The 17,849-nt window shown below is 42.0% G+C and overlaps 1 protein-coding gene across 2 annotated transcripts in view; it reads right to left on the reverse strand.

Annotated features, from left to right (window-relative positions):
• Positions 1-17,849, reverse strand: part of SPON1 (spondin 1) — a 2,596,838-nt gene that overhangs the window by 583,900 nt on the left and 1,995,089 nt on the right. For both annotated transcript variants that reach the window (XM_075326637.1, XM_075326638.1), the window contains exon 10: positions 16,651-16,726. In XM_075326637.1, the coding sequence (XP_075182752.1) occupies positions 16,651-16,726 (76 nt within the window). The remainder of the gene's footprint in view (positions 1-16,650; positions 16,727-17,849) is intronic.

Consider the following 17,849-nt stretch of genomic DNA (forward strand, 5'->3'; position numbering starts at 1 on the left):
CTAGGCACCATTGGGGCACAAATGGAGTACAACAGCCACTTTTTTAATGCCACTAAGTTGCAGTATTTTTTGTTATTATTATAGCTTATTAAAAACAGAGCAGGAGGGTGTAATTCAGAGTTTCTGTAAACAGCTTGGCACCATTGGGGCACAAATGGAGTACAACAGCCACTTTTTGGATGCCATTAAGTTGCAGCATTTTTTGCTATTATTATAGCTTATTAAAAACAGAGCAGGAGGGTGTAATGCAGAGGTGCTGTAAATAGCTTGGCACCAGTGGAGCACAAATAAAGTACAACAGCCACTTTTTGGATGCCACTAAGTTGCAGCATTTTTTGCTATTATTATAGCTTATTAAAAACAGTGCAGGAGGGTGTATTGCAGAGGTGCTGTAAATAGCTTGGCACCATTGGGGCACAAATGGAGTACAACAGCCACTTTTTGGATGCCACTAAGTTGCAGCATTTTTTGCTATTATTATAGCTTATTAAAAACAGAGCAGGAGGGTGTAATGCAGAGGTGCTGTAAATAGCTTGGGACCAGTGGGGCACAAATGGAGTACAACAGCTACTTTTTGGATGCCACCAAGCTGCAGCATTTTTTGCTATTATTATAGCTAATTACAAACAGAGCAGGAGGGTGTAATGCAGAGGTGCTAGAAAGAGCTTGGCACCATTCGGGCACAAATGGAGTACAACATACACTTTTTGAATGCCACTAAGTTGCAGCATTTTTTGCTATTATTATAGCTTATTAAAAACAGAGCAGGAGGGTGTAATGCAGAGGTGCTGTAAATAGCTTGGCACCAGTGGAGCACAAATGGAGTACAACAGCCACTTTTTGGATGCAACTAAGTTGCAGCATTTTTTGCTATTATTATAGCTTATTAAAAACAGAGCAGGAGGGTTTAATGCAGAGGTGCTTGAAAAAGCTTGGTACCATTGGGGAACAAATGGAGTACAACAGCCACTTTTTGGATGCAACTAAGTTGCAGTATTTTTTGCTAATATTATAGCTTATTAAAAACAGAGCAGAAGGGTGTAATGCAGAGGTGCTTGAAATAGCTTGGCACCATTGGGGCACAAATGGAGTACAACAGCCACTTTTTGGATGCAACTAAGTTGCAGCATTTTTTGCTATTATTATAGCTTATTAAAACAGAGCAGGAGGGTGTAATGCAGAGGTGCTAGAAATAGCTTGGCACCATTGGGGCACAAATGGAGTACAACAGCCACTTTTGGATGCCACTAACTGGCAGCACTCTTTTTAATTAAAATGGCTTTGCAAAAATGTGCAGGAGGGTGTAATGCAGAGGTGCTAGAAATAGCTTGGCACCATTGGGGCACAAATGGAGTACAACAGCCACTTTTTGGATGCCACAAAGTTGCAGCATTTTTTGCTATTATTATAGCTTATTAAAAACAGAGCAGGAGGGTGTAATGCAGAGGTGCTGTAAATAGCTTGGCACCAGTGAAATGGAGTACAACAGCCTCTTTTTGTATGTCACTAAGTTGCACCATTGTTTGCTATTATTATAGCTTATTAAAAAAGGGCAGGAGGGTGTAATGCAGAGGTGCTTGAAAAAGCTTGGCACCATTGGGGCACAAATGGAGTACAATTGCCACTTTTTGGATGCAACTAAGTTGCAGCATTTTTTGCTATTATTATAGCTTATTAAAAACAGTGCAGGAGGTTGTATTGAAGAGGTGCTGTAAATAGCTTGGCACCATTGGGGCAGAAATGGAGTACAACGTCCAATTTTTGAATGCCACTAATTTGCAGCATTTTTTGCTATTATTCAAGCTTATTAAAAACAGAGCAGGAGGGTGTAATGCAGAGGTGCTGTAAATAGCTTGGGACCAGTGGGGCACAAATGGAGTACAACAGCCACTTTTTGGATGCCACCAAGCTGCAGCATTTTTTTCTATTATTATAGCTAATTAAAAACAGAGCAGGAGGGTGTAATGCAGAGGTGCTAGAAATAGCTTGGCACCATTGGGGCACAAATGGAGTACAACATCCACTTTTTAAATTCCACTAAGTTGCAGCATTTTTTGCTATTATTTTAGCTTATTAAAAACAGAGCAGGAGGGGGTAATTCAGAGTTGCTGTAAATAGCTTGGCACCAGTGTGGCAAAAATGGAGTACAACAGCCACTTTTTTAATGCCACTAAGTTGCAGTATTTTTTGCTATTATTATAGCTTATTAAAAACAGAGCAGGAGGGTGTAATTCAGAGTTACTGTAAACAGCTTGGCACCATTGGGGCACAAATGGAGTACAACAGCCACTTTTTGGATGCCATTAAGTTGCAGCATTTTTTGCTATTATTATAGCTTTTTAAAAACAGAGCAGGGGGGTGTAATGCAGAGGTGCTGTAAATAGCTTGGCACCAGTGGAGCACAAATAAAGTACAACAGCCACTTTTTGCATGCCACTAAGTTGCAGCATTTTTTGCTATTATTATAGCTTATTAAAAACAGAGCAGGAGGGTGTAATGCAGAGGTGCTTGAAAAAGCTTGGCACCATTGGGGCACAAATGGAGTACAACAGCCACTTTTTGGATGCAACTAAGTTGCAGCATTTTTTGCTATTATTATAGCTTATTAAAAACAGTGCAGGAGGGTGTATTGAAGAGGTGCTGTAAATATCTTGGCACCATTGGGGCACAAGTGGAGTACAACGTCCAACTTTTGAATGCCACTAATTTGCAGCATTTTTTGCTATTATTTAAGCTTATTAAAAACAGAGCAGGAGGGTGTAATGCAGAGGTGCTGTAAATAGCTTGGGACCAGTGGGGCACAAATGGAGTACAACAGCCACTTTTTGGATGCCACCAAGCTGCAGCATTTTTTGCTATTATTATAGCTAATTAAAAACAGAGCAGGAGGGTGTAATGCAGAGGTGCTAGAAATAGCTTGGCACCATTGGGGCACAAATGGAGTACAACATCCACTTTTTAAATTCCACTAAGTTGCAGCATTTTTTGCTATTATTTTAGCTTATTAAAAACAGAGCAGGAGGGGGTAATTCAGAGTTGCTGTAAATAGCTTGGCACCAGTGTGGCAAAAATGGAGTACAACAGCCACTTTTTTAATGCCACTAAGTTGCAGTATTTTTTGCTATTATTATAGCTTATTAAAAACAGAGCAGGAGGGTGTAATTCAGAGTTGCTGTAAACAGCTTGGCACCATTGGAGCACAAATGAAGTACAACAGCCACTTTTTGGATGCCATTAAGTTGCAGCATTTTTTGCTATTATTATAGCTTATTAAAAACAGAGCAGGAGGGTGTAATGCAGAGGTGCTGTAAATAGCTTGGCACCAGTGGAGCACAAATAAAGTACAGCAGCCACTTTTTGGATGCCACTAAGTTGCAGCATTTTTTGCTATTATTATAGCTTATTAAAAACAGAGCAGGAGGATGTAATGCAGAGGTGCTTGAAAAAGCTTGGCACCATTGGGGCACAAATGGAGTACTACAGCCACTGTTTGGATGCAACTAAGTTGCAGCATTTTTTGCTAATATTATTGCTTATTAAAAACAGAGCAGGAGGGTGTAATGCAGAGGTGCTTGAAATAGCTTGGCACCATTGGGGCACAAATGGAGTACACAGCCCCTTTTTGGATGCAACGAAGTTGCAGCATTTTTTGCTATTATTATAGCTTATTAAAACAGAGCAGGAGGGTGTAATGCAGAGGTGCTAGAAATAGCTTGGCACCATTGGGGCACAAATGGAGTACAACAGCCACTTTTTGGATGCCACTAACTGGCAGCACTCTTTTTAATTAAAATGGCTTTGCAAAAATGTGCAGGAGGGTGTAATGCAGAGGTGCTAGAAATAGCTTGGCACCATTGGGGCACAAATGGAGTACAACAGCCACTTTTTAGATGCCACAAAGTTGCAGCATTTTTTGCTATTCTTATAGCTTATTAAAAACAGAGCAGGAGGGTCTAATGCAGAGGTGCTGTAAATAGCTTGGCACCAGTGAAATGGAGTACAACAGCCACTTTTTGTATGTCACTAAGTTGCAGCATTGTTTGCTATTATTATAGCTTATTAAAAACAGTGCAGGAGGGTGTATTGCAGAGGTGCTGTGAATAGCTTGGCACCATTGGGGCACAAATGGAGTACAACATCCAATTTTTGAATGCCACTAATTTGCAGCATTTTTTGCTATTATTAAAGCTTATTAAAAACAGAGCAGGAGGGTGTAATGCAGAGGTGCTGTAAATAGCTTGGGACCAGTGGGGCACAAATGGAGTACAACAGCCACTTTTTGGATGCCACCAAGCTGCAGCATTTTTTGCTATTATTTTAGCTTATTAAAAACCGAGCACGAGGGGCTAATTCAGACTTGCTGTAAATAGCTTGGCACCAGTGTGGCAAAAATGGAGTACAACAGCCACTTTTTGGATGCCATTAAGTTGCAGCATTTTTTGCTATTATTATAGCTTATTAAAAACAGAGCAGGAGGGTGTAATTCAGAGTTGCTGTAAACAGCTTGGCACCATTGGGGCACAAATGGAGTACAACAGCCATTTTTTGGATGCCACTAAGTTGCAGCATTTTTTGCTATTATTATAGCTTATTAAAAACAGAGCAGGAGGGTGTAATTCAGAGTTGCTCTAAACAGCTTGGCAACAGTGGGGCACAAATGGATTACAACAGCCACTTTTTGGATGCCATTAAGTTGCAGCATTTTTTGCTATTATTATAGCTAATTAAAAACAGAGCAAGAGTGTGTAATGCAGAGGTGCTAGAAATAGCTTGGCACCATTGAGGCACAAATGGACTACAACAGCCACTTTTTGGATGCCACTAAGTTGCAGCATTTTTTGCTATTATTATAGCTTATTAAAAACAGAGCAGGAGGGTGTAATTCAGAGTTGCTGTAAACAGCTTGGCACCATTGGGGCACAAATGGAGTACAACAGCCACTTTTTGGATGCCATTAAGTTGCAGCATTTTTTGCTATTATTATAGCTTATTAAAAACAGAGCAGGAGGGTGTAATGCAGAGGTCCTGTAAATAGCTTGGCACCAGTGGAGCACAAATAAAGTACAACAGCCACTTTTTGGATGCCACTAAGTTGCAGCATTTTTTGCTATTATTATAGCTTATTAAAAACAGAGCAGGAGGGTGTATTGCAGAGGTGCTGTAAATAGCTTGGCACCATTGGGGCACAAATGGAGTAGAACGTCCAATTTTTGAATGCCACTAATTTGCAGCATTTTTTGCTATTATTAAAGCTTCTTAAAAACAGAGCAGGAGGGTGTAATGCAGAGGTGCTGTAAATAGCTTGGGACCAGTGAGGCACAAATAAAGTACAAAAGCCACTTTTTGAATGCCACCAAGCTGCAGCATTTTTTGCTATTATTATAGCTAATTAAAAACAGAGCAGGACGGTGTAATGCAGAGGTGCTAGAAATAGCTTGGCACCATTGGGGCACAAATGGAGTACAACATCCACTTTTTGAATGCCACTAAGTTGCAGCATTTTTTGCTATTATTATAGCTAATTAAAAACAGAGCAGGAGGGTGTAATGTAGAGGTGCTAGAAATAGCTTGACACCATTAGGGCGCAAATGGAGTACAACAGCCACTTTTTTAATGCCACTAAGTTGCAGTATTTTTTGCTATTATTATAGCTTATTAAAAACAGAGCAGGAGGGTGTAATTCAGAGTTGCTGTAAACAGCTTGGCACCATTGGGGCACAAATGGAGTACAACAGCCACTTTTTGGATGCCATTAAGTTGCAGAATTTTTTGCTATTATTATAGCTTATTAAAAACAGAGCAGGAGGGTGTAATGCAGAGGTGCTGTAAATAGCTTGGCACCAGTGGAGCACAAATAAAGTACAGCAGCCACTTTTTGGATGCCACTAAGTTGCAGCATTTTTTGCTATTATTATAGCTTATTAAAAACAGAGCAGGAGGGTGTAATTCAGAGTTGCTCTAAACAGATTGGCAACAGTGGGGCACAAATGGATTACAACAGCCACTTTTTGGATTCCATTAAGTTGCAGCATTTTTTGCTATTATTATAGCTAATTAAAAACAGAGCAAGAGTGTGTAATGCAGAGGTGCTAGAAATAGCTTGGCACCATTGAGGCACAAATGGACTACAACAGCCACTTTTTGGATGCCACTAAGTTGCAGCATTTTTTGCTATTATTATAGCTTATTAAAAACAGAGCAGGAGGGTGTAATGCAGAGGTGCTAGAAATAGCTTGGCACCATTGGAGCACAAATGGAGTACAACGGCCACTTTTTGGATGCCACTAACTGGCAGCACTCTTTTAAATTAAAATGGCTTTGCAAAAATGTGCAGGAGGGTGTAATGCAGAGGTGCTAGAAATAGCTTGGCACCATTGGGGCACAAATGGAGTACAACAGCCACTTTTTGGATGCCAACAAGCTGCAGCATTTTTTGCTATTATTATAGCTAATTAAAAACAGAGCAGGAGTGTGTAATGCAGAGGTGCTAGAAATAGCTTGGCACCATTGGGGCACAAATGGAGTACAACATCCACTTTTTGAATGCCACTAAGTTGCATCATTTTTTGCTATTATTATAGCTTATTAAAAACAGAGCAGGAGGGTGTAAAACAGAGTTGCTCTAAATAGCTTGGCAACAGTGGGGCACAAATGGATTACAACAAATGGCCACTTTTTGTATGCCACTAAGTTGCAGCATTTTTTGCTATTATTATAGCTTATTAAAAACAGAGCAGGAGGGTGTAATGCAGAGGAGCTAGAAATAGCTTGGTAACTTTGGGGCACAAATGGAGTACAACAGCCACTTATTGTATGCCACTAAGTTGCAGCATTTTGTGTTATTATTATAGCTTATTAAAAACACTGCAGGAGGGTGTAATGCAGAGGTGCTGTAAATAGCTTGGAACAATTGGGGCACAAATGGAGTACAACGGCCACTTTTTATATGCCACTAAGTTGCAGAATTTATTGCTATTATTATAGCTTATTAAAAACAGAGTAGGAGGGTGTAATGCAGAGGTGCTCGAAATAGCTTGGCACCATTGAGGCACAAATGGAGTACAACAGCCACTTTTTGAATGCCACTAAGTTGCAGCATTTTTTGCTATTATTATAGCTTATTAAAAACAGAGCAGGAGGGTGTAAAACAGAGTTGCTCTAAATAGCTTGGCAACAGTGGGGCACAAATGGATTACAACAAATGGCCACTTTTTGTATGCCACTAAGTTGCAGCATTTTTTGCTATTATTATAGCTAATTAAAAACAGAGCAGGAGGGTGTAATGCAGAGGTGCCATAAATAGCTTGGCACCTTTGCGGCACAAATGGAGTACAAAAGCCACTTTTTGGATGCCATTAAGTTGCCGCATTTTTTGCTATTATTATAGCTTATTAAAAACAGAGCATGATGGTGTAATGCAGAGGTGCTGTAAATAGCTTGGTACCATTGGAGCACAAATGGAGTACAACAGCCACTTTTTGGATGCCACTAAGTTTCCTCAGTGTTTGCTAGTATAATGTCAGAAAGAACTGTGGAAAAAAGCGCACATAGGGTCTTATCCGATGATAAATGGAGATATAACAAACAGGACAGGTACTCACCTGCTATGGTTGTGACAGGCACAACTCCTGGGAAAGCCAAAACAATTGAATGTAAAGAAAGCGGTCAGCTGCAGCCCCGATAAAGCCGTGGAGAAAAAACAATTGAGATAAAGAATCGGGTTTGATGCTGCGCTAAAAACCACAATATCCAAGGTTGTAAAAAAACTTTTTCTTTATTTCCAAAGGTCTACGCGTTTCAAAGGCATGTCCGCCTTCTTCATCAGGACAAGGAAAAATAAAAAAAAAATAGTTAGTTGGTTAGGCTGTTCTTTTATTTTTCCTTGTCCTGATGAAGAAGGCGGACATGCCTTTGAAACGCGTAGACCTTTGGAAATAAAGAAAAAGTTCTTTATCTCAATTGTTTTTGCTAGTATAATGGCTTAGTAACAATGAGCTTGAGTGTGCAATGCAGAGGTGCTGCAAATAGCTTTGCACCAGTGGGACACTAATGAAGTCCAACAGCCACTTTTAGGATGCCACTATGTTTCCTCGGTGTTTGCTAGTATAATGGCTTAGTAACAATGAGCTTGAGTGTGCAAAGGGCAGGAGGGTACAGTGGCCGGGTTGTGGGTCAGTGTAGAGGAAAGTTAGCCTCACTTTCTATCCCTCCTAATGGTGAAATGCAGTGAGGAAGTCCCTGAGCTGTTAAAATCTGTTTCCACGGACTTGACAGTCACCTATGGCTCTGAGCCTGCTGTAATTAGCCCTTACAAGGGCTGAAAGAAACATCTATCCCTATTCTGTATAGCGCTGTGTGTAGAGCGTACACAGCAGTATCGGAGACAGGACCTGCGCCAGCGGTGACTGACACACAGACGCAGAAGGCAGATAATGGCATCCAGACGGGCAGATACCCGTTTTTATAATGCAGGGACATGTGACATGGACAGCCTATGACACATGTCCTTGCTTCTCTGGCAAAAAGTCCACTTAGCTGTGTGTGTGTCTGGGATTGGCCGACATGCTGGTTAGCCCCACTACACGCGCGCTTAAGGAAGGAAGACAAGAAAAAAAAAAATGTCGATCGCCATTATCCCAGCAGCAGTGATCTGAACGCGCAGTTCCCGCACACTATACGCTGAAATTTCATAACAGTGTGAGTCACAGAGTGACTTACACTATTACAGCGAAAAGCCAGCTACTAATTAGCTTGGCTTTTTGCTGCTCGAACCGTCCTCGAACGTAACTCGAGCTATCGAGCTTTTAGCAAAAAGCTCGAGTTCTAGTTCGATCTAGAACACCCCCCAAAATCACTCAAACCGCGAACTGAAGAACCACGAAATACGAACCGCTCTCAACTCTACTGTTTAGATGCTTCACTGGCAACTCTTTAGCAGGCACTCACAAGTAGCAATCTCTATTTCTATCATGAAATGCCAATTTGTGGCACACATCTTTCCCTGCACTGCACATCCCTATTCTACACTATCACTCTCCTATCTATCTCAACTATCTATCATTAAACCCCTAGCTAAGCTAACTGTCTAGTAGCATGGCGGCAGCACCTTGCCTAATGTTTAACAGTCACAAAATGATGCCAATGCCACATGTCCACATTTTATATGCAGACAGATATGTAAATTAGGCAGCCAATGATAAAAGCCGTTTTTTTTTAACCTTGTGGTTATTTGCTGTGCCATGATTGGCTGCAGGAACATCCGCAAATAAGGTTAAGAAAAAAAATAATGGTGCCACTCATCTTTGACCTTTCCTGAGTACACACCCCCTCCACTCATTAAACACATCCTCCCATTCATCATACAGCACCACAATCCTATCCAAAAGCATATCATGTTATTCGAAAAGTATTTTTGGAAAATGCAGCAGTGATTGAACAAAACCGAATATTGCCGACTTTTGTGGAAAGTGCTCAGGTTACCGAGCCCGAGCCGAACATGCTAAGGCATGTGCCAAATTTGAAATTGGCAAACCTGAATAGGTTTGCTCATCTTTACCAAAATCCTATGTGACTATAGCTTATTTATGAAAACAAGTGTAGAAAATAAGAATGCATCTATGTAATTATACAAAAAAAAGTTCCTTTTTCTAATAATGATGACTACCATAATTGTTTGGAACTAATGAAAACAAAATGAAAAATACTGAGTGTTTTTGAAACCCCAATTGCTAATACAGATTTTGAGCTTTTGGCTCTAGATATTGATATGAAGGAAGTTCACTCACAGGATATGCATTGACCTCTTTAAAAAATGTGTTAAAACAGGGACAACTCCTTCCTGCGATTCAGCATATGAAGTGGAGCTGAATAGTGATGGGCAATCCCCGTGATGGTCAGGATCAGAGAGACTCGCCCGATCGTTTTGTAAAGATCGAGATCGGGCTCGAGATAACACGAGCTTGCGTCCGATCTCCGATCTTGGACTTTACAGTTATGGGATGGGGTGGGGGGGGGCTGTAAAAAAAAAAGAATATAGTTAATAGTAAACATTGTCATTATACTTACAGGTCCTGCATCCCACATCTGGTGAATAGCGGTGCCGGGAATCAGGTGACTGGAGATCACCGTTGCGATAGTAGTCCGCTCGTTAGGTTACTATGGCAACAGTGGCAGTGGTGACGTCACCGCTTACCAACCTGCAGTCTCTGCTCACTCATTGAGTGATTAGACAGCACGGGGACCAGAAGCGTTCTTCCTTCCCCCGTGCTTTCTGATATAGCATAGCTAGATCAGTGACAGAAGACCTGGACCATGGAGGGGTGAGAGGGAGTAATAAAGATGGAGTCCCTAAGTGTGTCTGTGTATTTATTTCTAATAAAGTACTTTTTCTCTGTGTGGTGTCTTTTTTAACCCTTTATTGGAAATTTCAAATAGCCAGGTCAAACTTGGCCTGAGATTAAGAATCCCGGGCTTAATACCAGCTGGTAAAACAAAGCTGGTCATAACCCCTTATTATCCAGCACCAGGGCCATTGTAAGAATTGGATACAGTGACAGAAGATGACGCTTCTATAAAAGCGCCATTTTCTGGCGCGGCTGCGAACTGCAATTTGCAGCGGAGGTGGGACCCAGAAAGCTTGGGCCATCCTGCATTGCAGATTCCAATCTCCAGCTACCTGGTTGTACCTGGCTGGACACAAAAATTGGGCGAAGCCCACATTGTGTTTTTTTTTAATTATTTCATGAAATTTATGAAATAATTACAACACGGCTTCCCTATATTTTTGGTTACCATCAGGGTACAAATAGGCAGCTGGGGGTTGGGAGCAGCCCGTACCTGTCTGCTGTACCTGGCTAGCATACAAAAATATGGCAAAGCCCACGTCATTTTTTTTTTTACTTTTTTGGCCAAAAAAAAAATAACCTGGGCTTCTCTGGATTTTCCATTGCCAGTGAAGGTAACACCAAGCAGTGGGGGTTAGCAACCAGTAGCTGCTTGGGTTACCCTTAGCTAGCAATAGAAAATGCAGTGGGAGCCCACGCATTTTTTTTAATTGTTTTAAATAACTGAAAAAATAGGCTTCCTTGTATTTTGATTGCCAGCCGTCTGCTTTATGTGTGCCGAGAATCAAAAATACCGCCATACGCTCGTGTGAGTCCAGCCTAAAGAGAAAAATCAGAAAAACTGAAAATTTTGCAGTCTCTTAATTTTTGCCAGAGCTGTGTGTGTGTGTGTGCGTGTGTGTGCGTGTGTGTATGTATGTATGTATGTATGTATATATATATATATATATATATATATATTACAGACCAAAAGTTTGGACACACCTTCTCATTCAAAGTGTTTTCTTTATTTTCATGACTCAAAAAATTGTAGATTTACATTGAAGACATAAAAACTATGAATCAAAACATGTGGAATGAAATACTTAAAAAAGTGTGAACAACTGAAAATATGTCTTATATTCTAGGTTCTTCAAAGTAGCCACCTTTTACTTTGATTACTGCTTTGCACACTCTTGGCATTCTCTTGATGAGCTTCAAGAGGTAGTCACCGGAAATGGTTTTCCAACAGTCTTGAAGGAGTTCCCAGAGATGCTTAGCACTAGTTGTCCCTTTTGCCTTCACTCTGCGGTCCAGCTCACCCCAAACCATCTCGATTGGGTTCAGGTCTGGTGACTGTGGAGATCAGGTCATCTGGTGTAGCACCCCATCACTCTCCTTCTTAGTCAAATAGCCCTTACACAGCCTGGAGGTGTGTTTGGGGTCAATGTACTGTTGAAAAATAAATTATGGTCCATCTACATGCAAACCGGATGGAATAGCATGCCGCTGCAAGATGCTGTGGTAGCCATGCTGGTTTTGTATGCCTTCAATTTTGAATAAATCCCCAACAGTGTCACCAGCAAAGCACCCCCACATCATCACACCTTCTCCTCCATGCTTCATGGTGGGAACCAGGCATCTAGAGTCCATCCGTTCACCTTTTCTACAAAGACACGGTGGTTAGATCCAAAGATCTCAAATTTGGACACATCAGACCAAAGCACAGATTTTCACTGGTCTAATGTGTATTCCTTCTGTTCTTTAGCCCAAACAAGTCTCTTCTGCTTGTTGCCTGTCCTTAGCAGTGGTTTCCTAGCAGCTATTTTACCATGAAGGCCTGCTGCACAAAGTCTCTTCTTAATAGTTGTTCTAAGGATGAGAATGTGTGTCCAAACTTTTGGTCTGTACTGTGTATATATATATATATATATATATACACTGTATATATAATATATTGTACAAAATATATAGTGGTATGTAAAAAAAATAATAACTTAAAAAAATGACGTAGCGCTCCATGGTATTTTTGATTGTCAGCGCAGATAAAGCAGATGGCTAGTGGATGCCACTCCGCATCTGCCTGTCTTTACCTGACTGGCAATCAAAATACAGGGAAGCCCATTAATTTTTTTAATTTAAAAAAATAATTAAAAAAAATGCATGTGCTCCCGCACATGAAAAATGAGTTAGTTATTATGCACTTTTTTAGGCTAGGGACCCCAAAAATAGAGATTAGCTTGGTGTTGGTTTTGGGGCTGTTTTGCATTGATCAATACAATGGCTAAAAATCTCTTCTATTCCTATTATTCATAGCAGTTATCCATATTTCATTTTTCATGTTTTTCACTTTTTCAGAAATTTCATTGTACTTTTCAGTCTAGTACTCCCATAGCAGTTTTCATTTTCATGATTCCCATATACATTGTGACTTGTGTGCAACTCTTTATCCTATTGTATAGTTATGTTTTTGAGTCTTGCACAATGTTCACACCATTGGTGTTCCAGTTATTCATTTTTTAGTTAGTATGCACTTTTTGTCTGAGAACCCTGCCCCACCCACAGCCATTTGTTTCATTTCACATATATAGCTTGGTCCTTTGCTTCCCATAAGGGGAAGTTTTTTAACTGCAGGTGAGGTTACATATAGGCTAAGGACCCCAAAAATAGAGATTAGCTTGCTGTTGGTTTTGGGGCTCTTTTGCATTGATCTAAAAATCTCTTATATTCCTATTATTCATAGCAGTTATGAAAATTTCATTTTTCATGTTTTTCACTTTTTCAGATAATTCATTGTAGTTTTCAGTCTAGTATTCCCATTGCAGTTTTGCTTTTCATCATTCCCATATACATTGTGATTTGTGTGCAACTCTTTATCCTATTGCATATTACGGAATATATCTGTCTTTCTGTCTGTCTGTCTATATCTCTATTATAGATCTATCTCTCCATTATTTATCTGTCTATCCATATATCTCTATTATATATCTATCTACGAATCTATCCATCAATTTTTCTGTCTATCCGTCTGTCTATCCATCTATCTATCTCTCTATCTATCTTTCATATATCTGTCTATCCCTCTGTCTATCTATCTATTATCTATCTGTCTATCTATCTGACTATTATCTATCTTTCTATCTATCGCTCTATTATCTACGGTATCTATTGTTCTGTCTATCTGATATGTATTTGTCTATCATCTATCCAGTGTCGGTCTGGCACTCTGAGATACTGGTGAATGCCCCAGTGGGCTCTCCAACTGGACATAGAGGGGTCCCGCTGGCAGGGGCACGGCTGGCATCAAAGATGCGGGGCTCCAGTCCAGAACTTGTTGCCCGAAGTCCGGAATCTTCTGCAACCACTGTACTGAACTGTATTGGCACCGCGTTGCCCTGATACAGTTCAATCCTGTGACAGAACAGGGAGCAAGACCTCCCTGCTCTATCACTGCTTGTTTCCTAAGCCTCAGATTGCTATAGGCCTGTGGCTTAGGAGACCGTATGCCCATGAGCGCAGCGCGGTGACATCATTGCATCGCGCTGCTTCTGGAGGCCGCCATAAAAGAGGAGATGGAGGCTGCGGTGCTGTGAATCAGGTTAGGTGAGTATAATATTTATTTTAATGTCTATATGGGATCTGTGGGTGCTCCTGTTATATATAAGAGGCTATGTGGGGACCCCTGCTGTATATAGGAGGCAAAGTGGGGGCCCTGCTATATATAGAAGGCACTGTGGAGGCCACTGCGTTTATGTCTATATGGGATCTGTGGGGGCTCCTGTTGTACATAAGAGGCTATGTAAGGACCCTGCTGTATATAGGTGGCTATGTGGGGGCCCCTGATGTATATAGGAGGCTTTGTGGAGGTCGCTGCTATGTATAGGAGCCTGTTTGGAGGCTCCAGCTGTGTATAGGAGGCTGTGTGAAGGCTTCAGCTGTGTATAGAAGGCTTTGTGGGGGTTCCTGCTCTGCATAGGAGGCTGTGTGGGGTTGCCTGCTGTGTGGGGGCTCCTGCTCTGCATAGGAGGCTGTGTGGGTTTGCTTTCTGTGTGGTGGCTCCTGCTGTGTATAGAAGGCTGTGTGGGGGCTCCTGCTGTGCACAGGAGGCTGTGTGGGGGCTCCTGCTGTGCATAGGAGGCTGTGTGGGGGCTCCTGCTGTGCATAGGAGGCTGTGTGGGGACTCCTGCTGTGCATAGGAGCCTGTGTGGGGGCTCCTGCTGTGCATAGGAGGCTGTGTGGGGGCTCCTGCTGTGTATAGAAGGCTTTGTGGGGGTTCCTGCTGTGTATAGAAGGTTGTGTGGGGACTCTTGCTGTGTATAGTAGGCTTTGTGGGGGTTCCTGCTATGTATAGAAGGCTGTGTGGGGGCTCCTCCTGTGCATATGAGGCTGTGTAAGGTTGCCTGCTGTGCATAGGAGGCTGTGTGGGGGCTACTGCTGTGCATAGGAAGCTGCGTGGTGTCTCCTGCTGTGTATAGAAGGCTGTGTGGGGGCTCCTGCTGTGTATAGGAGGCTGTGTGGGGGCTCTTGTTGTGCATAGGAGGCTGTGTAAGGTTGCCTGCTGTGTATAGAAGAATGTTTGGAGGCTCCTGCTGTATATAGGAGGCTGTGTGGGAGCTCCTGCTGAGTATAGGAGGCTGTGTGGGGTTGGCTGCAGTACATGGGAGGCTGTGTGGGGTTGCCTGCTGTGCATGGGAGGCTGTGTGAGGGCTCCTGCTGTGCATAGGTGTCTATTTGGTGGCTCCTGCTGTGTATAGGAGGCTGAGTGGGTGCTCCTGCTTTGTATTGGAGGCTGTGTAAGGTTGCTTTCTGTATATAGGAGCCTGTTTGGAGGCTCCTGCTGTGTATAGGAGACTGTGGGGGCTCCTGCTGTGTATAGGAGGCTGTGTGGGGTTGCCTGCTGTGCATAGGAGACTGTGTGGGGGCTCCTGCTGTGCATAGGAGACTGTGTGGGGGCTCCTGCTGTGCATAGGAGGCTGTGTAGGGGCTCCTAGTGTGCATAGGTGGCTGTGTGGAGACTCATGCTGTGCATAGGAAGCGGCGGTGTGGGGGCTCCTGCAGGTATTTGCATATAGTTGTGGTGTGGCCTCTAGATTTAACTCCTGTGGACCCCAGAAACCCCAGTCCGACCCTGCATCCATTTATCTTTTACATAGTATCTAAAACGACTGGGCCTGTGGGTGATGGGGGCCATTGCCATTTCCTTGGATGCATGGTTGAACACCATTGAGGAGCGGATGGCCACTGGCTCCCTGTTTCGCCCTTGCTCTGTGGCTGTGGGTCCCAGGTAGGTGTAATGACATCAGGCAGAACCTGTGACGTGATGCCAGTGTGCACTGCAGCTGCGGTCAGAGTGGGTGCAGAGCATGTGTAGGGGTAATAGATACATGTGTGGAATTATTTCCAATTTGCTTTTTTTCTCATTTTTTTTGTGTTGTCCCAATATACACAGACAATAAACATGTGCATATAAACATATGTAACTGCAATAATCTTCTGTGAGAAATACTTTATTTTCTGGAACAATTTCAAGGGTGTCAATACTTTTGGCCATTACTATACTGTTCTGCATTTAACCCAAAACGTTTTATTTTGGGCTCAAACTGCAAACAAGACCTCTTATGGCTTGCTTTTAATATGGTTTTCATTTTGCCACTGTTACATAAAAGCCAAATTTGTGGCATGTAAGAATAATAGCTGTCCTGTGGACAGATTCTTGCACCTGCTTGAGATGTGGATACAGTGATCTACAGCTCCTTCACAGTGACCATGGGTCTCTTGGCTGCTTTTCTATCTAGTGATTTCCTTGCTTGAGATGTCAGTTTTGGTAGATGGCTATGTCTTGGTAGGTTTGCAGTTGTGCCATACTCCTTCCACAACTTTATCACTGACCAGTCTAATGTGTTCCTTAGTTTTCAAGCTGTTGTTTGATCTCTAATGTTCTCAAATAAACCTCTGATGCCTTCAGAGAACAGTTATTATACTATGAATTATTACACACAGGTGGACTGAATTTACTAATCAAGTGACATCTAGAAGCAATTGGTCACTTAGATTTTCATTTAGGAATATCTGACTATAGGGAGTTAATACAAATGTGTTACCATCTTCAAATATTTAGTTTTAAATATTTAGAAAACCATTTAGTATTATTTTTAAAAAATTTTAAACTTACAAATACTTGCTATTCTGTGTTGGTATATTATGTAAATCCCAATAAAATACATTTACAATTTTGGCTGTAACTTGAAAAAATGTGGACAAGTTCAAAGAGTTTGAATACATTTCAAGGTATTATGTAAATTTCATATTTTAGAATTATTATTTATACCTTCTTCTTTTTCTTCAGCAACAAGATCAGCTATGATATCATCTACGTTGTCAGGGACTATATTGCATTGTTCACCCTGTAAAACATGAGACATGATTAATAGACGGTAAAACATATGATGCTGATCTAATGAGCGATCAGTTTGTTAGTAGTGTTGAGCCACCCCTCTAGTGTTCAAGTTTGATTCGTCGAACGACGGGTGTGTTCGGCGAACGTGCGACAAACTCCTTCGAACCCCATTGAAAACAATGGCAGGCAAACACAAAAACATACAAACACATTATACATGTACACATACAGTTAATAAACATTGCCATTATACTTACAGGTCCCAGCGACGCGTCCTGCACTCTGTCTCCCGCTGCTTTTGCTTCCGATCATCGCTGTGCCCTCCCGGTAACCAGCACTGATGATAGGACCTTCCATGACGTCGTCATAGCATGTGACCAGTCACGTATGTATTATCTCATTGGCTACAGACTGGTCACATGGCTAGACGTCATTCTAGATCCTGTCAGTGCATCTCTCCGGTACGCGGTGCTCGTTTCAGCATCTCCGTGTACCGGCGAGATGCTTGGACACATGCTTGGCTCCCCGTTCCTGCATGTCGGAGCTGCATGTCGGAGCTCTTTACAGAGTCAGCCCACATGCAAGGACTGGATGCCATAGCCGGTGAATAGCGGCACCGGGAATCAGGTGATCGGACATCACGTTTGCTATAGTAACCCGCCTGTCAGATTACTATTTCAATGGTGGCAGCAGTGACGTCACCGCTTACAACCCGCAGCCTCTGCTCACTCACTGAGTGATTAGACTGTACGGGAGCAGCAGTGTCTTCCTCCCATGCAGTGCTGTCTGATGTAGCAGAGCTACATGGGTTGAAGGAGAAAGAAGACAGAAGACCAGGATCGTGGAGGGGTGAGAGGGAGTAATAAACATGGAGTCTCTAAGTGTGTCTGTGTATTTATTTCTATTAAAGTATTTTTTCTCTGAGTGGTGTCTTTTTTTTAACCCTTTATTGGAGATTCTTAATGGCTGGGTCAAACTTGCCTTACATTATGAATCTCTGGCTTAATACTAGCTAGTAAAACAAAGCTAGTATTAACCCATTATTACCCAGCGAGCCACCCGTCATCAGGGCAGCTGGAGGAGTTGGATACAGCGCCAGATGATGGCGCTTCTGTGAAAGCACCATTTTC

Source organism: Anomaloglossus baeobatrachus, chromosome 10 (genome assembly GCF_048569485.1).
Source record: "Anomaloglossus baeobatrachus isolate aAnoBae1 chromosome 10, aAnoBae1.hap1, whole genome shotgun sequence".
NCBI lineage: Eukaryota > Metazoa > Chordata > Amphibia > Anura > Aromobatidae > Anomaloglossus > Anomaloglossus baeobatrachus.